This window comes from Stegodyphus dumicola, chromosome 9 (genome assembly GCF_044657685.1).
Source record: "Stegodyphus dumicola isolate Sdum_Otavi_A_Nest chromosome 9, ASM4465768v1".
NCBI lineage: Eukaryota > Metazoa > Arthropoda > Arachnida > Araneae > Eresidae > Stegodyphus > Stegodyphus dumicola.
This window is the reverse complement of record NC_140776.1, coordinates 89,644,455-89,669,986: the sequence shown is the minus strand read 5'-3', so window position 1 is coordinate 89,669,986 and position 25,532 is coordinate 89,644,455. Positions and strand designations below refer to the sequence as shown.

At 33.2% G+C, this 25,532-nt stretch overlaps 1 protein-coding gene across 2 annotated transcripts; it reads right to left on the bottom strand.

Annotated features, from left to right (window-relative positions):
• Nucleotides 1-240: 240 nt before the first annotated feature.
• Nucleotides 241-24,314, bottom strand: LOC118189718 (uncharacterized protein CG3556-like). 2 transcript variants are annotated; one of them, XM_035360378.2, is made up of 8 exons: nt 24,186-24,314; nt 18,278-18,506; nt 14,061-14,317; nt 12,228-12,388; nt 9,980-10,151; nt 5,296-5,458; nt 1,660-1,799; nt 241-363 (listed from the first exon to the last, which is right to left on the bottom strand). In XM_035360378.2, the coding sequence occupies exons 1-8, from the start codon at nt 24,241-24,243 to the stop codon at nt 287-289; spliced, it is 1,257 nt and encodes a 418-aa protein (XP_035216269.1). In that variant the 5' UTR covers nt 24,244-24,314; the 3' UTR covers nt 241-286. The 2 variants fall into 2 exon arrangements, with proteins under 2 accessions (XP_035216269.1, XP_035216268.1); XM_035360377.2 differs by having other exon boundaries at nt 24,131-24,284.
• Nucleotides 24,315-25,532: the final 1,218 nt, after the last annotated feature.

Here is a 25,532-nt window from a genome sequence, read left to right as displayed (position 1 = left end):
TAGCCAATATACTGCTTGTCCTTATGAAGCTACCAAAATTAAACGATCGTTAACTAGAAGTCCAATTGAATAAAATGCTTACCGACAACTGAAATGATTATGCTATTTCTGATTTATCCAACACTTGAAAAAATTTTACAAGTACATCAAGTTTCTTGTAAACCATATAAACTTAGTTTAAATGAACATTTTTTCTGTTCAGTTTTAAGCCTTACGATCATTTCATAAATAAATGCACACTCCAAGTTTAAACAGATTTAATTTCAATCTTAAAATTAACAGTCCATTAAAGTTGCTCACATGACTTGTCTGTATACCAATAGATAAAATAATCAGCTTCTTCCACTTGAACATGTATAGGAGCTGAAAAGGAAAAATACGTTAGACGAAAGCAGAAAAATACACAATTAGAGAATATTCCGATTATAACAGCATTTTAGCATTTAATAGTACGCAAACATATGCGACTACGATTCTTTTGCATTTACATTTTCAGTGCTTTAAACTAAAATGCACTGGTGCATTTATTAAATACAGAAATGTATTATGCTGATTTTAAGAAGTCAAGCTTTCAAAGAGGGCACTGTTTCAAGGTGAACAGGTAAGGATTATTATAGGAAGGAATATAGAATAATTATGCTTATTTCTTATGTTCAACATAAATATTAATTTCAGGTATCTCCTTTCTTTAATATAGATTAAAAACTTGACCAACCAATGTAGGACCACACCATATTTAATCAGTGCTAATAACCAGCACACATTCCAGTAGATCAACTTTTTTTTTTATTAATGCTCCATTTACTTTCCTTACCTAGCACCGAAATTTACGAATTTAATTCTCTAAATGAATTACGAGATATATTTAACGAGATGATTTTTTCCACGACAGACAGAGAAAAGCGAATCCATAACAAGTCTAGTTGAATCTGTTTATAGAAAAGGTTAAAAGTGCTAAAAACTGGTTTACTTATTAAATAATCTAGTATCTGAATGCGTATCAAAGAGTATAAACGAACAAGTTCCAAGTTTCATACAATGCCATCGCCTTTGCAATAGATAACTGATGCAATTTATGTGTATTCCCTGGAGCCCAGTGTCCGTAAAAATCTCAGAAAATTTAATGTCGCATGAACCAATGCTTTTCTCAGGTAAACTCTCAATTATTCTGGGCTTGGCAAATATTAACACCGCAACAAAATGCAAGTCACTGTTATGCATGCACATACGAAAAGTTTTTTTGGAGCCAACAGGGAGCCAATGTTGTATAAATTCTTCCATTAGTCTGAAGTTTTCAAAAATTAATTTGAAATAAGATATCTACCAGATATTAATTTGACAAATAGTCGATGCGTTTCCACAATTTTCTTCATATGTTTGTTTCAGTGGCATGTGCAATCAAGATGCAGTTAGCTCTCACAGAAACTAATAAATGTAAAATCCAAATTTTGCTCTGAAAATTTGTTTTTCGCGCACATTGTCCAAGATAATGAAGTATAACGGCATTTGCATTTGAAATAAAATATTAAAATTAGCGATTAAATTAATCTAATAAATTAGTGCTTATAAATGAAGGCTGTATATAAAAACTTCAATAAGAGCAGCTCTAAAACTTTTCATAACCACAATAAAAATAATTTAGTAAGTTAAAAAGCTTACCTTCTTTAACACTCCTGAGAGCTGCATCATTATTCCGTTGCTTGCAGAGTCGCCAATAAAGATTCGCTTCTGCATCATTAGGCTTACCAGAGATTGAATAAACGTGAGGAATACCATACCTATCGATGGTAGCATTAAACCTAAAATGAAAGCAAATATTCACAGAATTATAGATTACATGCGAAAAATCTGGGTGATATTAGGTACAATCTCTAAATTCATAGAATTCATACAGAATTTTCATAAATTACTCTTCAGGGCAAGTAAAATTGATCTATATAGTTATCTCGCATACGAATGATGAAAACTTAGTATACAGTGATATAAAACAACAATGATACTAGCATTTTCTTTGCATTCATTTAATCTACCAAATATATTTTAATTGCATTCAAGTTTTTACACTTTTTCCGACAGCTGAAATGAAAATTTCAAATCGAGTATTATAAAACTACAAAACTCAACTTTTGCATAATACCCAGCAGAAAATATTTTTAAATTTTAGGAAACGACAGCCAGCTGGTATAATTTGAGTATTTAGAAATTTCGTTGAAGGAACATAAGTAATCGAAAAGTAATTTTAAGAACCGTTTCCGTGGCAGTTAAGCAACTTTTTAAGGAGGTAAGAATTATTTTGATTAAAATGTTCGGCTTCCAGCTTAAACACTACTAGGAAACCAACCAAGTTTCTGAAGCTTCGCTTATTCATGAAAGTCTCGTTTAGAAAACTCCGATTTTTAAAGGTTTCCTATACCAACTGCGAAAGGAACTTGACCATTTATGAGCTTTCGCCAGCAAGACATGAAATTAGACTAGTTAATTTAAGTACTACTTTTTTATCGTTCTGAAAAATGTATATTAGGAAAACTGTTTTGGATGAGTAATCGAATGTGTCAATTGGCCTACAATACTTCGTAGATAATTATCTTATAAATAGGAAAACTGCATTGTTTATAGACTGCATTTACTATTTTAAGGACATGTTTAAATATTGTTTAATTTCATATTGGTGATAAAAATGATCAGTGTTTAGACAATTTCATTACTTAAACATCTTTCATATATCGTTCCAAAAATATTTTCAACAAAATAATCTTAAAATGAAAACTTTTGCATTAAAATAAGTACGCATTTGTCGTTTAGAAGCAGCACTACAATGATCTAGTTTTTCGAGTATTTGAAAGAGTTGTTGCCCTTTTCACTAGGATATTTTGAGTTCTCCTGCACATCGAGCAAGATGTTCTTGAAGCGGATTTTAATCGTGATCGGAAATTTCAGAGCGCCATAGCTAATCCTCAATGCCCCACAAATGCTCTTTCCGGGCCAAATGACAGGAAGCACAGTAATAATGGAAGGAAATGTCGCGCCGAAACTTAAATGTGAACTATTAAAATGTCAAAAATAAAACCTGAAATATATGTTAATGAAAAAGATAAGATTTCTTGAGTCAACTAATTTGGTCCTACAGTGAAAAGTCAGTGTCGGATAGATGGTTGTGCAGAAAAATACTCTGCTTTTGAATACGAAAGCTGGGAGTAGTCAGAGTCACCTTATAATTTTGCCATGAACGGTATATCACAAACATGAGTTGATACTATGGTCGAATCCTTTTCGTCAATGTAAATTGTAGCCAAATATATCGGAACACATACACTCTCAAACCTCTTGATGTTCGAATCCATGGATTCCAACTGACACCGGGATATCGACCGGTTAAAAGCCCCGGCTAACTTATTGTAACTTGTTTTTAATGCTTGGAATTTGTGATTCAATACGCATTAAGATTTTGTCCGAAATTTCTGAACGCATCCAATTGCATATGGCCATCATAAAGTCATTGCGACTCAAAAGAAGTTCTTTAATGTCAAAGTTATTAATTTCCAACTCGTAACTAATCTGCATATCCTTTTCTTGCTATACTTGTTCAACTCCCTGACCTCTAAATGATTTATCAGATTTTCTTTCTCCCTCCCTCTCAGCGTTTATTGTGGTACGCTTGACTTCATCCCATGCATCAAGAATGTTTCTCATAGCATCAAGAATTCTATAAATCTAAATCTTTCAGAAATCTAGAAAATAATGCTATGATCACTATCTTCAACAGCTAGAGAAAAGCGTACATCTCAGTTAGCGGACTTAGTCTTCACCTCTAAGTTGCAGTAATGTGATACTTCTAGCAAGACCATCTTGAAGTGAGCATGTTTCTAGCAAGGCTCTGGCAAGTTTGCAACAAGGTTATTTGAAAAGCGGCGCCAACATCTTATTGGTAATGATTGCGCCCATCGACGTTAGCGCACCTTTCCTGCTTTCAACAACGCGAACTTTAGCTTCCACCATCGTCTTCTCTATCGAAATAGGTAGATTAATATTTTTCAGTAATCATACATACGAGTTATTTTTAACCTTTCTTCTAAAGTAATTGCATACTTTCGATTTATTGCCAGCTCATTAACTTTTGAGATTCGAATCCATTTTAAGCAACGAATACTAACCGGGATTAAAAAGAAAAGACTAACCGCGCAATTATTGTTGAATGCAGTCTTAAGACTACCTTTCGACAGAATGTTTACAGCTATCTGTTGGCGTAAAAATGAGCCCCAACATTTTTAACAGCAGCGTCTTGAAAAAATACATTTAAGTTTGCCATCTTACATTTAATAACGAACTGGCGATATGATTTCCGACTTCTGCTTTCATTAAAAGACTCTTCATAATACTGATGTCGTAATATCGGTACCTGCAACCAGCCATTTGCCAAACCTTAATTAGCAATAAAACTTGAACGTGACTCACCCCTATTTGAAATAAAATATAAGCCTGTTACTGTAGTTAAAGATATATTGGCGAGAGTACTTTTAATAAACAGGATCAATACCTGCCGGTTAGGGGAGGAATTAAAAAAGTCTGTTGATAGCAATTGGTAGTTGTGGATTGTATATTATTAATTCATAAACGTCAAGTTGAAAAACTTAACTTTTATTCTTTCATGCACAATAATGCCGTTTAAACGGACAAAGGTGGTGTAAGCATGACAAATAACAACCGACTGCCGCTTTGATCGGGCAGAGGAAAGAAGACTCGGCGTGGGCAGAGTGCCTGCCTAACTCTTACTGATTAGTACTGGGCTCTCGCCACTGACATTACCTGGCGCTGCAAACGTTAAGCCAGTACAAATAGACAATATTCTAACCGAGACGGAACAGAGTCCTTATTGCTCTCATCCTCAACTAATAAACCGGCATTTTAAATAGAAAACATCTTAGATTGTCCTTGATATTCTGCTAAAATTAGTTTTCCTTTGTTTCCCAAACCGTAGGTTTCATTGTATTGGATTAACTAAGTAATATAAAGAATACCGTCCTAAGGAGAAGAATGCTTTCGTAAAGGTCTTTGTAATGGAATATAGTGCACATAGGTGAAAGCACAGACAGCTATCTCAACATTTTGAAGCTTACTTGATTCTAGCATATAAATATTTCGGTGCGTTTGAAAGATTAAATGAAAGAGCCAAACTTTACATCTCATTTCTGAGAAGATTTTCAGCGGTACCAGCTTTACCGAAAGGCAGGTAGCCTATTATGGTAAAGCAGATTTAGAAGTCTGCTTAATTGTCTAAAAGTTCTTTTGAAGGCTTACCTGAAAAGAGGGTTCCAGACAGTAGAATCTTTCATAACATCAAAGAATGTTGCACTTCGAGGAACTTTAAGTCCAATAGTATAATAGACATCTGGATAGTCACTACTCCTAAGTGAATAATGCAAGAATTTGCTTGGAATATTAGCTGGCGGGGCTTGTGGAACTAGAGAAACAAAAATATCTAAATATTTAACAATTTGTTAAAATATCAGCATAATAAATGTTTAAATAAATGCAAACCAGTTGTATAAAAATAGCTTGAAAAAATCTTTGGAGGGCTAAGTAGGAAGTGGGTTATCGATTGCAGGTCTTCAAGCGAAATTTAGTCTCTTACTCAGAATTCATTCTTGAACTCTTACACAAGCATTCATTTTCAATTATTAGCATAAACATCAAAACTATCAGCCGTCACACAATGTGTCCACCTTTCGAAGTGATCTTATTTTTCAAACAAAAGCAACGATGTTAAAGGTTTCAGACCACATCTATAGATGATCAAAACCATAACTGTAGATTAGTTTTATAGATTTTAAAATTAACACAGTGTCGCCATATTTTCTGGCCGATAAAAGGGGCGAAACGGTCTTATTCTCAGCAAGCATATTGAGAAAATAAATTATACCATGGCAATATTTCAATAGGGGCAAATAAATACTTCCCGTCTGCAGCTTTTACATTTTTGCATTGCACAACTTCGAATATCCCAGTAATATTTCCATTTCATGTCATATCTTTCCTTGACATACCTCCAACAAAGTTTGTTTATGAAGAATATTCGTAGACATTTCAAACATATTCAGTTTGCAACATTTTAATCTACCGGAAAGAATATACGTTAAACATTCTAGGCATTTCAAGGAAATATTCCTTTACATTGCAAAAAATCTCGTAAAAAGCATAACAAGCCTTGAAAAGGAGTGGGTTGTGATGGTTTTTTGTATGCAAACAAGAAGTTTTAGACGTTTATAAAGTTACAGATTTGCTTTTTGCTTATCTAAATTTCTAAAACGTATTTAGAAAATGTAAATATTAACCCTTGGAATATTTCTGGCGTATGAAACAATCGGATATTGAGATATTGCATGTATGTTTAATAATATGATCCTAGAAATTTCCTGGAATATTCTCATTCTCAGGAATGTTTCGGATTTTCGTGGCTATACGTTTAATCAGATCTAAATTTAGGATCTACTTGAAATCAGTTGGCACACTTTATTGCAAGGATTGGTACTATAGCCTCTTTAAAAAACGCACTTCAAGGCCGTTGCCAGTCTTTTCTATTTGCGATCGTAATACGCATCATGATCACCACAAAACATGCTCCTTCATTTCGGTTTAGTTCGATTCAGCCTTCATTCATGAGCTTTTCTTAAAAAAACTCGAAACAGAAATGGAATGTGGGGGGGAATACAATACCTCTGTCGTCATTCTCGTGGTTACGAAGGCCTGTTGGCGGAAATTAACTTATTGTTCTTATTTTAAAGTAACAGACTAATAATGCGAAAGAGAAAAACATGTGCAAACTACTCTTCAGAGCAAAAGTTTTCATCCAAATTAGCGTCTGTAGTTCCCTTGGATGAATGCGAAGTACCAAATGGAGCCAAATTTCCAACTGTGCATAGATAAATGTACACTAAAAAAATAATAAATAAAATAAAATTCTGGATAAAGTAGCTTATCTTTCTGGATAAAGTAGCAAGAAGTAAAATTTAGAGAATTTTTCCAGCTGTAAAGTGGGAAAACTAAAGATTTAAACTCATTTCCTACTTCATCTGAAAAATTCCATTTTGAGAAAGGAAAACTAACAAACTGAAATCCCAAAAGACTTGATAACAGTTACTGCTTTTATCAAGAATCCAAACATCTGGCAACCCTAAACTGGCATATAAGTAGCTTGTTTCTCGTTTCCGAATGCCAATTCTGAAAGCAGTAATTGGAAGAGAAAATATCCAAGAATTCCAGGCTTCATGCTGCAAATCCAAAATTCAAAGTGAACTCGGGAATTTACGACGATTTTTCATACCTAGCAGTTTGTTTTCAAATTTCGTAATCATCTATTTAATTCCATACATTTTCGTTAATGGGAATTTGCTCAATGCAAGATACGAAATCAAATCTAAAAAATTGATATATTTTGTGTTACCTTTTCTAGTGTCTAACTATCTAAACATTTTATACTTTGCTTAAGTTATCTTAATCGTTTCCTAGAGATGAATGTGACGCCTAAATTCATAAGTAGCTAACAGTACTTAGAAAATGCGTACAATCAAGCACAAGAACCGAAATTAATCTGTTCAACTTCAACCTTTTTATTATAACTACACGTTATTTTAGAGCTGCAAATGCGATATTTTTCGCTTTTTAAGTGCGATTCTAGTCCGAATAAAAACAGTTAACTTCACATTGATTTATATCAAAAACTTCAATTTATGCCGATTCAGAAGTTCGACCAGCAGCGCATCGCTGTCAAATTTTATTATTACCTGCACTAGCGTATCTCTGATTACTCTTATTACTTGAAAAGACTCTTTGAAGTTCCCAAGCAGCCGCTTGAAACCGGGATATTAATGTAGAGAAATCTACACGAATTTTTTTTATCTTGGTGAAAGCGGAGTAGGAAAGCTTTATACTACATATGGATGAAGTACTTTTTGCATATATTAAAAAATAGTGTGTGAAAAGGATTCATCTAGGACAGGAGCCCACAAACACTTAACCGCGGCCAAAAAATGATTGATTGCATAATGCGGCGGGGCCATGACGATATTCTGCGGTGTCCCAATCATTTACAGAACGCGATAGACGAGAATATATCTCCCGGTAGAAATTTTTAAATTGCAATGCATCGAGCAATGTATTTTGTGTAGCCGTTTCTATTGTCTAACTATCAAAACATTATCTTTTGCTTAAGTTACCTTAATCGTTTTCTAGAGATGAATGGGACGCATGAATTTATGAGTAGCTAACAGTGCTTAGAAATTGCATACAATCAAGCGCAAGAATCGAAATTCATCTGTTCAACTTCCATTTTTGGTACAAATATGCCAAAAATGAAATTGTTCCTTTAGGTTATCAAATCATCGACATGTATACCGTTTCGTATTTGGAGGCGAAATGTTCTTTCCTTAAGCTTGTGTCCCTCCTGTGATCAGTGATTTGTACAGTAATCTTATTTTGTTTAACTTCTAAATTAAAGCTGCTAGAAATGAAAGGACTACATTCTTAGGCAGAAGCACATGTTTCTAGCATTATCTACTAGCCATCATTTTAAGTTGAGAACACTATAGTCATCGGTACAAATGCGCATGTATACCGTCTTAAATTCTCACTCGTGCTACTCATTTCGGCAGTTTGCTTACAAAATCAAGTAGGAAAAAGTTGAAATTTTTTTTTTTACACAAGATTTCATAACTGACAGAAATAAGCAATTAGAAGGACAGCATTTGCCGACCCCTGATCTAGTCTAGATTAAAACTTCAGTGAAGAGACTAAAGCCACAAATGAATAAACCTAGCAAAGCCATATTTCTCAGCTGGTGCTGCTCGAGAATTTAACGTATAACAATCTGATTGCCCGCCAAGATCAAACTTTATGACCTATCCTTGACATTTTACAGATTTATTAAGTCCTTTCAATGCTATTTTTTTTTACATTTTCGTATTTACATGAAAGATAAACGACAGTGTTATGTTTATTTTATTTCGCTTTCAAACAACTTTGAGTAAGAAAACTTCCATGTAAAATTTCTTGCTTTTTTTCGATTTGATTTAATCCTTTGATCTTCGTCATCAGCTGCTTTAATGCGGTAACTTGATGACTCTCGGTCACTTTTTTGATGAGATGATTCGAGCGGTAGCGATGTTTTAGGTTTAAGTAATATCGCTTCATGAGTATTCAATAACGCATGCATAAAACTGCCAACCTTTAACCAAGTAGCTTTCTTAGATTTGTTATATACGAGTCTTCGAAGTTAGTTTGAACTTAGAGTCATGATAATAGTAATTATTTGCTGTTGCTATTTATGAAGCCCATTAAGCATGGAATACAATGGATTAATCAGTTCAAGTGAAGATGAGTTCGATTTTTCTTTGAAGAACAAAATAAATCTAATGCGTAGACTGCTTGACCATCGAAAGGAGGAAAGCAGTGATGAAGATAGCGATAAAGTGCGGTGCAAGACGACGAAAAACCGAGGTAATAGATAGTGAATATCAAAGTGACAGTGATTCCGCAGAAAAGATAGAAAATTCAAAATAATGTGCACAGATTCCAAAGAAACATAACAAAAAATACAGTTTGTATCTGACCGGAACAGCCGGAGAACCCCAAATATTTTCAGATATAAAAGAGCCAGATTTCTTTAAATTGTGTGACAAATCATTTTAAATTGGCTATAGGATATTTACCAAATACGCGGAAAATCTCTCGAATTGAAGATTCGCCCGAGCCAAAAGGCCTTGAGTGCAAAGGGTTAATAAACTTGATAAAACGTGAATTACTGTTTATTTAAACTTTAATAAATCAGAAAAAATGTCTTCTTTGCGATTTAAAATTTACAAAAGAAAGTTGCATACTTTCCGTAAAAGTACTTCAAGGATAAGAAGGTTGAGAAACGTTAAAGTTCGTAACATCCGCTTTCCCGATACAACAGAGAATGAATGGAATGGTTACAGTTATACCATACCTGTGTTAAGATCCGGGTGAAGACTTTTGATAAATGGGACAGAATCTGCATTAAGAGCCAGCTCTATGTAATAAGCAAACACCATGTTCGTATAGGCTGTTGATGCCTTCTTCAGGTATCTTAAGGCTTCGTCTTTCTTCCACCGATGGTTTGTTCCACTCGCTATTAGAGCCTTGAAAAGGGTAAATTCTAGAATCAATTTTAGTCTATAAATTCATATGCCGATTAATTAACTCCATGATATAAAAGAAACATTTGTGTTAAGTTTTCTAGAGACAACATTGAAGGCTACAAAATAACGAACGATTAAGATTCTACAATTAATATGAAACGTTTCTGAAACTTTTAATTCATTTTTCTTTCATTCAATGACAGTGTTTTCAAAATAAAAGAATCAAGAACTCCTGAAAACACTTATTTTCAGCTTGGAAAATAAGTTTGAAAGCTTGACCTCAGAATTTCGATATGCGAATATGTCATTTGCCTAGTTTTCCAATAATATTTTTTAAAAGAGATTCCAAGTTTGGAAATGGCGAATAATTTGTTTTAAAGCAAGTCTCAAATAAGCCCCTTCCCATTCTCACGGGCATTGAGGATTTATAGTTAATTTAGTTTTGCTAATACAACTGCAAGTGTACTCGAGTCATAACAAGAAGCAATGACAAAGTTTTGTAATTTCGTTTATAAAGGGGACATTTTTATAAATGTAGGACCACAAAGGCAGGTTTCTAAACCTCTTGTGATCCGCTGGCTACTGAGAAAAGCTGACTTAGAGCAACGTCAGATTTAGCAAAAATCTAATTTATGAAATTAACTGCTATACTTAAAGCAAAAGATTCTGAAATTTTCATTTTAAAATTAAATAGGCAAGATTAAAATATTCACATTAATTTTTTAAATGTGATTAATACTTGTCATTTTACATTGTTTCTTTGCTTATTATGCAGATGCGCACACATTAAGAGTTTAGTTTCCGACTCGTATTTTTATTAAAATAACTAAATGCGACTAATAATCAGAATCCGATCATAATCTGAATCCTACTTTTCCGTTGAGTTTTCCGAAGTCCAATTTGAACTGAAATATTTTCAGAAATTTTCTTTCGGATATATCCATCATATATCTCTGCATACATAGTTAGCGATGGAAAACACTCAGAATCAGGGACATAAGACTAACTATTTACATGAATAAGCTAGTTTCAGATGACATTTTGGTGATTTTTCTCACTTTCCTTGCAGTCTAGTCTTTAATTGGTCATGAGAACACATGCATGTACTTTCTTCCTAAAGAAAAAGATGCCTGAAACTAATAGTTTTCACATTACATACGAGAAAAATCACGGAAATAGCCATGCAGTCAGTTTTTTCGCCAGGGTTTGGACTAGTGTCGAACTACTCTTCAACAGCCTTCTCAACTAATTACTGGTAGGTTCAGTCCACTTTGAAAGCTTATTTACTAATGTTTTTGGATCAACGCAAATTATTTTTAACGGAGAAAAATTAATGCGCAATCGGAAAAAAAAGTGGACAACAAGGTTTATCGAAAAATAAGCAAGGCGAATGATGCAGAGTTTATCCACCTTAAAATGCCTTCGCAGAAAACTTGCTAGGGCAGAGGCGTAGTTAAAGTTTCCGGCGTCCGGGGACAACTGAAGAATTTGCGCCCCTTTCTGTGTGCCAAGAATGGAAAACATTTCTTTAAAAAATTTCGTTGCATCATTTTGGAGCCCCTTGAATACTGCGCCCGGGGACAGATGTTCCTCCTTGCCCCACCCTAGCTAAGCCACTGTGCTAGGGAAAACTAGTAGTCATGTTACACTTGAAAGCCAAACAGTCAGCTCATTCGCCTGGAATCCGGAACAAAATATTCATGTTGAATTTTCTTACTTGGTTGGTCATTGATGGCCTTTTCTAAAATATTAGATTGTGAAGCAATAAAAGTATACGATTACAAATATTAAATTCAAACAATAAGTTTTTAGGGAGAAATCCTATTAAAAATTCGTCGGTGAAATCATCGAGCTTCAAAGGCCAGCTTCAAAGGACCGATATCAGTCCTGTGGACCAATTTCGAACGCGCGATTTTCCGTCTACGTAAATAAGACATTACAAAAGAAATCTTTCATTTTAATATACCAAATTAAAACTTTGAAAACATGACAGCATACTTTCATGCATAATTCACTTTTTGAATAGACATCTACAATTTCATTTCGTAGCTCCCTATTTCAAAATTAAGTACTCACCTGGACAATCAGGGCTGTAGTATAAATATTTCCGAAGCTTCCATCGTCATTCTGACGACTGATCAAGTTTCTAACGGAACGATCAATTTCATTTCCGTACTTTTTCAGATGTTCGCTCAATCTTCCACAGGCAAAAGCTTTAAGAGCCAAAGCTTCGTAATCTAAAACAAAAGCAAACTATAACTACTTCAAACAAACTATAGATTTTGCATATAGCAAGCATCGCTAAAGTGATAAGTGAACTGCGGAATAAATTGAATCAAACAAAAATCGCATGAAGGCCAATTATTTTCATTGCAGTGAATCTGTTGTAAACAGTATCTTATACCAATACAAATACGAAAATGAATTAGATTCTAAAAATAAAATTTATTGCGAAATATATACTTTAAGATACTAACATGTAATAAAAGCTTTTGTTTTCCTAAATTTCGCTTAAGGAATGTCCAATTTAGAAAATTAAGTTTCGCTACGTTTATCGGTCAAGTCCACAACTCATTATCATTAAGCAGATTAAGCAGTTTTTTAAGAAGGCTTCTGACTGGAAATATTAAAAATATAATTCGGTCATGGCGGCTATCATGGCAGCATTTGAGGTAACTGACAGCATTAAAATGTTGCAGTGTTAATGTGTTACTCAATGTCCACGCCCAAAATTCTAGGCACCAGATGTTTTGAGATTTAAAATATTTTCGTGAGATGAGATGCCCGAGCTAATTTATGAATAACTAATTTCGATCTTATGAGTGTTAAATTTTAATTTGAGACTAGCTAGATTTTGTGTGCATATTTAAAAGTTGTTGTCATGAACTTTACGGAAAAAAGAAGTTATTACGTATGTCAGCATAGAATAGAAAGTTATTTGAAAGATATAAAAAAATTTAAATATACAGCCCTTACTGTCCAAGGTTGCACAAATAAAGAATTTGAAAAAATTACGAGAATCGGTTAGCTGCTCGGCTAATGCCGCCTTCCTATGCATTTCGGGAAAAAAACGGCGATAGAAATAATGTTGAAACACATTTTCGTTTAGCTACCCCGACACTTGACTTCAGTAAAGTCTCATTTCATTTAATGTTTAGCATATGAAGATAGTATAAGCTAGATAATAAGATTGATTTTAGCATTATGGTAACTGACTACCAGTTTTGCAACGAACTAGGTACTGAGTATCAAGCTTTCTATATCAGCTTCAGAATGCATGATTTAAATAAATTTTTCATATCTTTCGCTGCTATCAAATCTAAGAATGATATGAAAACTCACGAAAGTCATAGCTACTATATTTAAAAACTAATATTCAGATATTCGAAACTCGTAAAGCTTAGAATTAGTGGACTGGATTTTCGGAATCTGGCTTTAATATATCAGACATTTTATAATACCCTTATGCGTTAAAAAGCGCGTTAATGCGTATGTATTATGTTGTATGCGATGTAATATGGGTTTAGCATATTACTTCGAATTTGAGCTGCACTTTCCTTTCAGATTTTTAACACAAAGTTAGAGTGTCTTAAATTAAAAATGAATATTTCAGAAATTTATTTCTGACAATTTTCCTTTTCCATTTGGTCTTAAAAATCAATACAAATTTTAAGTTTTTCCAAAGTTTAAAATACTACTGGTCTCAAATTCAAAGGCGGCTACTTTTTCTCCAATTTTTGCTATTTTAAAAACTTTATTGCGGCTTGGATTCAAAGTGATACAGTATCAAATGGAAGGATATGAAAATCTGACGAACCTTTAATACCATGAAAAAAGGAATCTAATATAAATTCAGTAAAATAAGCTACAATTTTTAACATTGATAAAAAGTTGTTAAATTAAGTATACCATATTTAAGCCTGGACTGTGAAGCTTTTTCATTCTTCGAATATTCCCGGATACTAGAGAAATGATCTAGAGTTGCTGCATTCGCGTCGCAGAGAGCCAGTACTAGGAAAGGATGATTATCTTTCTTCTCCTTTACCAACTTGAGCAGTTTGCCTACTAAATCGAAGCCATGGAAATTTCTCGGATTCTTGTTAATTGCAATCAGAGACTGCACATAAAGAGCTAAATCGTTTGCATTCATTGGATATAATGTATCTCTGAAAATAGAAACAAAACAAATGTGTTAATTCTCAAAATCAGAGCAACTTCTAACAGAACTACCAAGCAGCAATACAACTTCAGAAATACATACAAACTTTATTCTAAAAATCAAATTCGAAAGTTTTTCTAATTTCAATAAAGAAATAAAAATAAATGCTTTGGAATACTTTTTAGCAGTAGCTTATGATACGAGAAATATCGTGCCACTTTCAAATTTATTCTTTCAAAATATCACATGTAAACAAGCTGTGAATTGAAGGATATGTTTTTGTGCTTCCCAAGGTGAAATTTTCCTGGTCCTTCAGAAACTTTTTGAAATGCATGGTATTACGATTAGATTTTTAAGTGAATAAAAGAAACATTGTTACTCAGAAAGTAAAAATCCTCAATCATTATTTCTACATGGAAAGAAAGTTCCAAACAAACATCCGAAAAAGGTACTTTCTGTTTGTAATATTTCTAACACAAAACCTTCGGTATCAAGAGAAAATTCACTAAAGCAGAAATCAGTCGGAATACATCTGTAGCAACAATTAAAATAAACCAAGATTGACAACTTTAAAAAGCTAAAAACAATGTTAATCTGATTTGGCCGAGGCATGCGGCTAAGTGTAGAAATATTTATAGAACTCCTAATAAAACTATTTATCAGGAGGTAAAGAGAAACACATTGTAAGTCTTGATAAACCATGGGTTTACCAAAACGGTTGCAATAAAAAAGGCCTATTATAAAAAACAGAAGAAAATGTACAGACCTGGTTTCTTTAGAGCAAAGAAAGTTTACGTAAGGGGTCTAAGATTGTCGCTATATTCTCTTATAGGCGGAAATTAAAAATTACAAGAGCTGAAAAAATGTTAAAAAACTCAACGTAGTATCAAGAGGAAGTTTTACGTAACAATTACAGAAGAAATTCAATTTCTTTATCCAAATGACATTCAAAGGATGAAACGTCATGAAGACGAAGCAAGAAATACTTCAAAAAGTACCACTGCATTCCTTGAAAAATGAATGATAAATATTACGTATATACCTTTTCAATGTATTCCTGCAAAGTCCGCTGATGTTTCACGTATAGACTATTGTGGCTCTGGTGTTTTAAGAGCTTTTTTTCAAGAGCAAAGTCACCACGATTATGGTTCTGGAAGGTAACGAAAGAGGAATGGAAATCGATACCCTTGGAAATTTTACGAAAGTCCTTTCCATCATGGAAATTACTATGTGGACTTATAATACAGCAAACAAGCTATCATATGAAACATTTAAAAAATGCTCTTTACATTTTAAATATTAAACTGTCCCGAATTCTTTCTAAAAATGTGAAAACACCCTCTGTAAATGAGCTTAGATCAAGATGCTTAAATATTTTATCTAAAATTTGAGCTCATTAAGTGTATTTACTTGTTTACACTTTTTAAAATTTATCGAAATATTTAGCAATAAGCATGTGGTATGTTGAACATATTAAACTTGACTCCTATATAAACCTATTTGAACTTAGCAATTCTCAACTATGTCAACAAAACAATATTAACACTTTACCGAACGATCACCTATTAATCGGCTTTTTATCGCCAACGCCTACCAACCGATAGCCTATCAATCGGCTTTTTTTCGCCAGCGCCTACCAACCGATAGCCTATTGATAGCTTTTTCTCGGAGCTACCTAAAAATAGCCTATTGATAGCTTTTTCTCGGAGCTACCTAAAAATAGCCTATCAATTTGTAGCCATAGCGATAAACAATTACCATTTTTTACATAATCTGCATTTTTAGTACTGAGGTAGTACATTGCTCACTTGCGTTAAGTGCGTTGCTTCGTAAACTCCCACATTTTCACAGTTTAAAAATTTACCATTCACGATGAGCGAAAAATGGTACTGGAGAGTTATTTAGACGATTTATCAGATTGTCTTGAGTTATTCAGGACAGGAAGAATTTGCGGCTGAGCGGTCGGTCGGACGCGCGTATGCTGTTGAACCGCTAGCAGTCGGTAAAGTGTTAAAATTACACATTTACATTTCTTCAAAACGGCCTTGATTTTACATTTGACAATGTCAGCTGATCTCTGAATAAAATTCGTCATCCGATTAGAAAAAGTACACAAGATCGTTTAGGTCTACTCCTAGTAATAACCGAATAGTCCTACTCATTCTCTAAATAAATACTCCCTGAAAACTTATGGTCTCGTCTCGAAACAGTTACATGAATTCAGGGGTAAAATTAATTTGAAACTTAATGTAGAAGAAAGAACTAAGAATATCGTTGAACGATATATTCAGTGTACAAGCACATCGTTGGCATAGTGCTTGGAGGATATTATGACATCTAAAACTATACGATTAAATGCTAATTTTTATAGATTAGGAGAGGCAGAACCAATTCCTATAACCAAATTTTAAAGTTTAAGTATTTGAATGTTAAACATTTTTTATATTTACTTCCAAATTTCCATACGGTATTTTTGAGGGTATAAAATAAATCAATCAGAAACAGCTGAAATGCAAGGGTACTATTCAGTTTTGAGGATCGTAAAAAAATTGCAGCGAAAATGTATGCGCAAAAGCGCCAAATCTAGCAAACGTGCCCATTTAACAGCGCACCAAATCTAGCATGCACGCTGATTTCAGATTGCGTAAGTTTATATAGTTCTATATTTCTTAAGACGCCATTGAAATACTAGTTTAATTTTTAAATACTTTGATTTTAAATCCATTTTTGATATCTTATGAATTTAACAATTTGGGAATTTCCCGTGACGAAAAGTCTGCAATAGAATTTGGGGTAAAGTGCAGAATTACGTACTGCTTGACGCGGTTTTAAGAATTGCACATACTCGGTATCCATGTACACATCGACCTATTTTCACTTAAAAAAAAATCCCAGAATTGCACAAAAATGGCACTTCGCACACCCTTGACCTTACCTATGTACACATCGACCTATTTTCACTCAAAAAGTAAAAGAAAATTGACAAAAATCCAATTGTTTTTAGCTTTTGTAAAAAGCGGCGAACAAATAAGTGGGCGATTCTGCACTTTACGAGAATTTTTTCAAAGAAAAGGCATCATTCATTATAGAAAATTGTTTGAACAACCAACGAGATGAAATTATGCTTTAACGATAACTCGGTAGCGAAATAGCAATGCAGGCATCCATTCAGTTATGTTTAGCAATTTTTATATAAATTATAATAATGATCTGAAATACAAGGTTATTTACTCTTATGCTTCCATTCAATCATGTGTAGTCTTTTTATATAAATTATAATAATAAAGTATTATACGAAATTAACTTTTCATCTAAATTAAAACATCAATCTTAGATATTCATTTACTATTATACTTTCTTGCGTTAGGGTTGCCGCAATTATTTTTGGAAGCACTGTCATCAACAATAGTTTGACGATTTTTTACGGCCCTCAAAACCGAATAATACCAATGCAAGTTTAATGCATGTTTTTATGAAAATTTGTTTTTAGGAAGATTCTAGTGTAACTTAATTACCTCACAACTTAAGATTCACTTGTTTTAATCGCAGACGTATATATAGCTTATTGTAAAACTTCTATTCGTTAAAATTCATTCCATAACGAATTGTTTCGTATTAGTGAAAATATGCTAAGCACTCATTACTGATTAAATTCTTAAAAATAGTCAACAGCTCATTAAAAATGCATTACACGTACTTAACTGAAAAACGTTGACCATTTCTAGTTGCAAAACGGTATTTCCTAGTTCCAACTATTACTAGTTACAAAAAATTTAACGTTTGTAGGTTCTTAATAGTACTAAAACAAAAATCAGTTTCAAATTTGTCTTGGCAATGAATAAAAATTAGCATATAGCCACTAGGCCAGTTGGATTTTACCAAATTTTACCGAATTAGAATACGACTGCTTTGATAAATACTAAAAGAAATTCGGTACTAAATTCTGAATTAAGAATAATATATTTACCTCATAAGTGCATCTGTAATCTCGACACAGAGTTGTAATTCTGACTGGAGAATCTCCGATTTAGGTACATTCTTCCATCCATTGACGGACAAAGCGATGATAGCTCGATGAGTATCTTGCTTCCATCCATAGTCTGGTCTCCTTTGAGCAAGAATCCATTCTACGCCCCCTAATGGTACAGTTATACAAGGATTTTTCGCAGCAAAGACACCATTCAACTCGTTAGAGCCTAGCATGAAAACAAGGGAAGGTAAACCAGAATACCTTAACATTCTTTACAGTATATACATTGAGAAGTGCTAAAATCAGATATTCAGGCCAGTTTTAAGAGTAAACGCTTTAAAATAAGCTGTAAATCTGAAGTTCAATCAAGTCAAATCACTTTTCAAGTTTAAACCAATAACTTGAAAAAACAGGTAAAAGCAATTCTAATTAATAACCATGGTGCGTCATTTTGTTAAAATAAGTGCAAATATTTAAAAATAATTCCGAAACATTACTGAGAATTTCCATTCATAGTTTTTCCAAGCTTTCAGAACTTCTGAGATGATTCTCTGTCTCGGACCCTTGCATGGAGCAAATTACTTTAAAATGTACTTTCATAAAATTAGTCTGTTTGCATTCTAAAGGATACTAGTATTCTTGCAACTTCGGCATAAGAAACAATGATCTACACAATTACCGCTAGTACTGCTTAGATCAAATTTCTCAAAGTATAAACTCTAGGGGAGTATGAACACCAGCTTAGACGCTGATTGTTGAGTGAAGCAATGTTTCATTTCCATTGTCAATTAAAATTGATTTAAATTAAATTCTGTAAGTGTTATAACCACAATAAGTATATGCTTAAAATTGTAGACGAATAGTATGAATAATTACCGTTTTATAACCCTTAATAATATAGCGAAATTTGATAATGTGTTTTAAATTCAATTTAGATCATTAAACTGAAATTAGACAAAAAACTGAATTGAAGGATAGGAAGCATTTTATTTCACAGCTTTTTTATAAATTCTGAACTTTCGGTAATTCAGTTTTAATCTTCAGTTAAAATCAGGAATATTTGTATGTGTCGTAAAAATAATTGCTTTAAATTTAATCACGTTCTGTTTCTCAGAGTTCATTCCAAAATGTTTAGACAAAAAATTTCAAATGAGGCGCAACAATTATTCTAGAAAGCGATTTTGAGAATTCTTGGACATTTCTTTAGATTTGCTTTGTTTATTTCGAAAATTCAAGAAAAGAAATTTCTTGCGCAATGGTCAGTACCTTTGGAACTATATTCGGAATGTTGATTTATTACCAGTCTTCATAAGTGATACAAACATTGAGAAACTCGCCGTGAATCTCTAAAGCGAATATGCATTGCGGCCAAGCACCATTACAATTTTAATAATCCAGAATCTCAAGTATACTTAGGATAACTTATCCGAGAGGAATGCTGTTCTAGGAAAGTGCCCATTAAAAACATCTGAAAGTAAATATGTTTTAGAAGCCTGATACGTTGATTTACATCGCCAATTCAAGTCAGCGTTTTTAAAGAACTGGCGTTGATTTCACAAAAGGGTTTAATATTGGAAACAGCATTAGTTTTACCTGAAATTCATCATGTAGCATTCAAAATCAATGCCAAATCAAAGACAACCTGGCATGTCAGCACAAGACTGGTATCTTTTTCATGTATTAAACGAATAGCAATTAGCTTAGCTTAAAGGCACGATTATTTTTCCTAGAGCGAAATACTTTATTAGCTATTATATAAAATAATTTCAGTTGCCAAAAGAGCGATCTTTGAGAAAAAAAGCGCCTATTTCTAAATCATTTAAAGATATATTCAGGATATATACGAAATACTTGAAATATAATTTAAGGATCAATAGAATTTTCTACAGCGCATTTGGATAGCATGTTTAGTATTTGCTTCAGCTGAAGAGGTCCGAAACATTTTGAAACGACAGCTGCTATCAAGTAGGTTCATGATAAAATTTGAAATCCAAGTATTGAAGACTGAGAACTGGATTATTTTTACTTACGAGAAAGCACTCGAAGCCTACCTACCCGTAGGGAAGGCAGGCCTTCTTGGAGAACTTCAAGGAAAACTAGGTCATATTCACTTTACATATAGCAAATAAGAGAAGTTCCATGCAGTCAATCCGTTCACTGGAACCAGAGACTAATTGCTTATATTAAGTAACTTGAGAGATCTTTAACGTAATCAGTTTTGATTTAACGGAATAATTTAAGAAATGGCAAAGAGCTTTTTTCGAATTTATTCTCGAAACTTCGTATTTTAAATTTGGTTTGTCTCCTAGATTAACTGTTGCACGCACTTAATGCAAGTGATGCATAACTCATTTCAGAGCTTATTACGAAAACCTGCAGAATCGTATGAAGAACAATTTGCGTCATTTCCACTACAACATAATTCGTAGTTCGTCATAGTAATTTTTGAATTACCCATAAAATTTTAATGTTATCTCAGATTCTACGAGAACACTTATTGAGCTAGAAGTACAAGGAACAGAATTTTAACTTTGAAACCTCGTGAACAATAAGTTTTAAAAGAACTAAAGCACAAATATAAGAAACTGTCTTTAAAAAGATACTATTTAAGAATTCAAGCATTAAAACACAAATTCTCATTAAAATGCGTCTAGAGTTATAATTCATATAATTTTACGGCAAACCTTCATATCCCGAGTTTTGAATGCGTACAGTATAACATTAAAGTACCATATTACAAAAGCAATTTTAACAAAAACGTTCATGTTCTCGTTGTACACAAATGAACAGAGAAAAGAAATAAGAGTTCAATGTGTAATGTTGGGTTACGTAAAGAAGGATTTTTACCCTGTATCATGCGATATAATATAATTCATTTCATATAATAAAGTTTTCCAGAATATTATATAATACAGCTGACAATTTTTCTATCGCTACGTGTTGGACGTATGTATCCCACCATTGACTACGGCGGGGACATGCATGTGGCTTTGGCTACTACGGCTAACTACTACTACTACTACTAACTACGGCTACCCTTTGGCTTGAAAACCGTTTGTCAGAAAAAAATTCTCAAATGCTAAATTTACCTTAATTATTAACAACATACTGCCATTTCTATTGCCTTCATTTTAACTTTTAAAAGATTAGTTTGGTTGGTTTAGATTACGGCAAAGCACTCAAGGGCTATCTGCCTTAAGGGAGGGATGACTTTGTGGAGGACTTTTTAAGGAAAACTGACTCGTATACACGTTACAGATGGGGAAAACACCCATGCAGCCAGCCCGTTCGCGGGATGCGAACCTCGGACCGAACTACCAGTGTTCAGCGACGTTACCGCTCGGCCGCTGGTGGGACCTTTTGAAAGATTAAGTTCTCAGTTTAAAAATTTGAAATTCAATAAAGAACATTTTTCATATCAAAAGTTTAGTCTCGAACGGAAGCTCGTGTAAGTACTCGAATTTAATACTGTTGAGAACTTTTATGCAGAGCTCGAAGTTTCTCTGCAGAATACTAAACTGTGCCCATATTGTAAAAGTTCCACGTATGGGAGAAAAATTTAACGAAGATTGCAAAAAGTACAGATTAAGATATTCTTTAATTACAAACTTGAGTTGGATTGCAATGTTAGAGAGAGAAAGTCTCAGAAAGGACAGTTTTTTTAAGTAGCTAATACGCAACTCTGAGAGTCTTAAAAATCGTAGCCTTTTTAGAGAAAGAATATTTCTAGTTTTCTTACAATGGGCGAAAACGCTGTTTGGATACAAAACTGTAGTTAAAAGCCTCTTACAACCGGTTGGTCAATAGAATCCAGCTAACAGTACGAAAGTATCCAAGGACACCTTTGTGAAAGTCTTTCTAGGAAAACTAGTTCGTATTTATGTTACACGAAGGGAAAACCACGAAAACAACATGCAGCGAGCCCATTTGCTCAGCCTCGGATTTTTCAGCGTTCCATGCTTTTATTCATTCAGGCACTGGTGAGCTTCTTCACGGATAATTTGTCGATCGCTTACGACTCTTGAAAAATTAGTCAATTGTATAGAAGCAAGTTTCCGATAAATTGGTTTAGAGGCGGTATATTAAGTATTTATGGTTTGGTCCTCGTAATAGTTTAACAATTTTCAGATCTTTTTAAAAAAAAGGATTGGCGAAATAAAACACAAAAATTGAGCACACTGAAGTTATACGGTGATGAGTTAGATTATAATATCAGATTTCGGTCTTAACTTTAGCATTGTAAAGAAAGTCTGAACGATTACATTTATTTCATTAGTGTTCCTTTTGAATAAAACATTTGTAGGGTAATACGAGAGCTCAAATATATATTTTATAGTAAAGAATAATGCCGTGCCTTTCAAGAATTGTGTAAACGGTCAAAGGCTATGAGAAATACAGAAGTATTTCAATTAGTTCTAAATTTTGCTCAACTTTTGAAAGAAAACTTTGGTAAGACTTGAAAAATACAGCAGTTACAAGTCTTATTTGCACATTAAGCAAGAGGAAAATGGTAATGTTCTAGCACGTCGTATTTTAAAATTGACATTTTGTAGCACTTCATCTCTTATTTGAGAATAAACCCGGTTTAGAGCTCTGAACCGGATTTGTTCAAGAATAATTGTCCTTGAAACACAAATGTCCTTGCTTAACCGGGCAACGAGCTAAAAACGTGTTTGTTTGAATGCAAGTAGTTGCACAAAAGCCATGTGACGAAACAGCCGCTTTGAAGTATAATGAGCAAATGAGCCGCGAATTTCTCATTTTGATATGAACATTGTACATTCATCTCTTCCAGACATTCTGTTGCATAAATCCGATTCAAATATATATCCACCAATCTCCTGTTCTATGAGCAGTTAATCTGACTCGGAATTTTGTGTTTCTCATTCCAAATGCTCGCATACTAAACCTTGAGTTCTCTTAATATTTTATAATTTCCTATAATTAATAGATCAAAAATTGATTAATTTTTGTAAAGTAACTACTTAGATGCAGTAAAAATATGGCAGTTTACGAAGCTTATCGAATGAGAATTATGAAATCACTAGCGTGTTTGATACATGATACAGTAAGGAATAAACATTTTTAGTGCCTAAGAGCATAATTTGAGAAACTTTTAAAGTTAGGAAAGAGAAAATGGCATCTTTCTAGAATTTATTTCAGGTGAAGCTGGAGAACTTCTCTAGCTTATCACGAGTAAATCAGATAAATTTTTTAATAAAATACGCAGTGCAGGAACTCGATGAAAAATATTTTTCATTTATAGATTACTTCTAGATGTTTATTCACTTCTACCGCAATTATCTTAAAACTACCCTTAAATTATTTTCTAAGTTCATTTGTCTTTAAAAAGTAATCGCCGAAGTTAACTTAAATCAATTATAGAAATATCTTTGCAGAAAGGTTGCTATTTTACATCAGTAAACTGTGGTATTAGAAAAATAAGCAAAATATTTTAAAGTTATTAACAAGTTTGATTTATACTCAAATTGACTACAGTTTTTGTTCCGGCTTTAAAAGCCTTCCGTGAATCATGCCTTCTTTTAACAAAATATACGATTCATATTGTTGCAGTACATAATTTAGTGCGAGGATAAGGATAATTATTTTAAGGATAAAAATTCAGCGCATAAGAAATGAATGAAGTTTTCTGAGAATGAAACACCCCCATGCAACTCGTGGTTAACCTCATTATAACTCGTCAAATATATTAAATACATATAAACTGATAATTTAAAAGATATAATAGAATTTTAATAATGAAAATGATTCAGAGCTAGAATCCAAAATTTTGTCATATTAAAAATCCTAACAGTAAAAGATAGTAGTAGATGTGAAAACAATGCATACTTTTTCCACTGAACCAGGCATTAGCACTGCTAATAAAAACGAATAAAAAAACTACCTTTAGCAAAGCCATTGCTAAGTCTAACTCTCGTCATAAACGTACCTAACAACTGCATTTAATTAAACGCTGTTGAAAAACATTAGAGCTTATATACTTTGGTGCAGCTTCTCTGCGGTCCTTTCCCGTGTTAAAAGGTTTCATGTTGCCAAAGATTAATATTTCAGTAATTCAAAATACATGGATTATTTTAACCGTAGTTTGGGAATTCTCTAAAATAAAATAAATAAAACCATTTATTTTATTATCAAAGTATAATTATGACTTAAATCTGACAAAATGTTAATGACGTCATCTTTTCCAGCCTGAGCTTCCAAACGGGCTAAACTAATCGCTTACCTTTTAAAGATATAATATCCCAACTTTTGTAGAAAATATGACATATTGCATAATTTATGGCCTAAAAGGGGGAAAAAATAAAGCATGTGTGTTTTAACCAGTGTTTTATTTCAAAACTTTTACAAACACTGATACTTTCTTATTATCCACACTCCTGGTTTCAAAACTCGATTTGAACTCCTGATTTCAACACTCCTATTGTCAACTGACGTATGTCAGGTTATTTTGAGTATCACTTAACAACAGCCAACCGATGCATGCACATATTATACACGTATTCGCGTACACAAAGATTTGCCCGCCTTATATTTAACCGTCATTTTGCAGAACAGTATCCAGCCGCTGTAAAAGTGTAAATATCAGCCATATACATTTTTGTTTTTACTTATAAAATTACTTATTTCTTATAAAATGCTACATTTAATTATTATGTGTGAATATAGCGGTACTTACGAGACTTAACGAAAAAAACATTTTCGCTAATTAATAAAGTTGCTAATAACTTGGTGACTTTTTTGAGGGTGTGCGAATAGTCAGAAATTAAACAAGTTTAACTAAGGTGATCAGCTATACTGTTTTTAAAGGGATTAAAGTTTTAAATTTTAAAGGGACTTCTTCCCTCTCTAAAAGTTGTTAGACATCTTAGAAAAAATATAAATGGATGCAAAATTGCTAATTAAAAAAAATCTTTTCGTTTTTTCGGTCATGGTCTATTTTATGCGTTCTCAAACACCATATTTAACTTTCCATTTAGAAAAATTCAAAATATTAAAAAATAATTTCAATTAATATTTAATGAATGTATATTTCGACATTCGATAGCATTTATCAGTTCGATAATTAAGGTTTAATTGTAGATATTTACGACTTCTGGTTCTAGGTTTCCTTCCCTTTATATTCTCATTTCTTCGCGTTATCGTTGCACTGAAATATGCTCGTACTTTCCAGTGCAGCGCTGTCCAACTTATCATAGCACGCGGGCCATATTTTCTTCACCAAACATTTCGG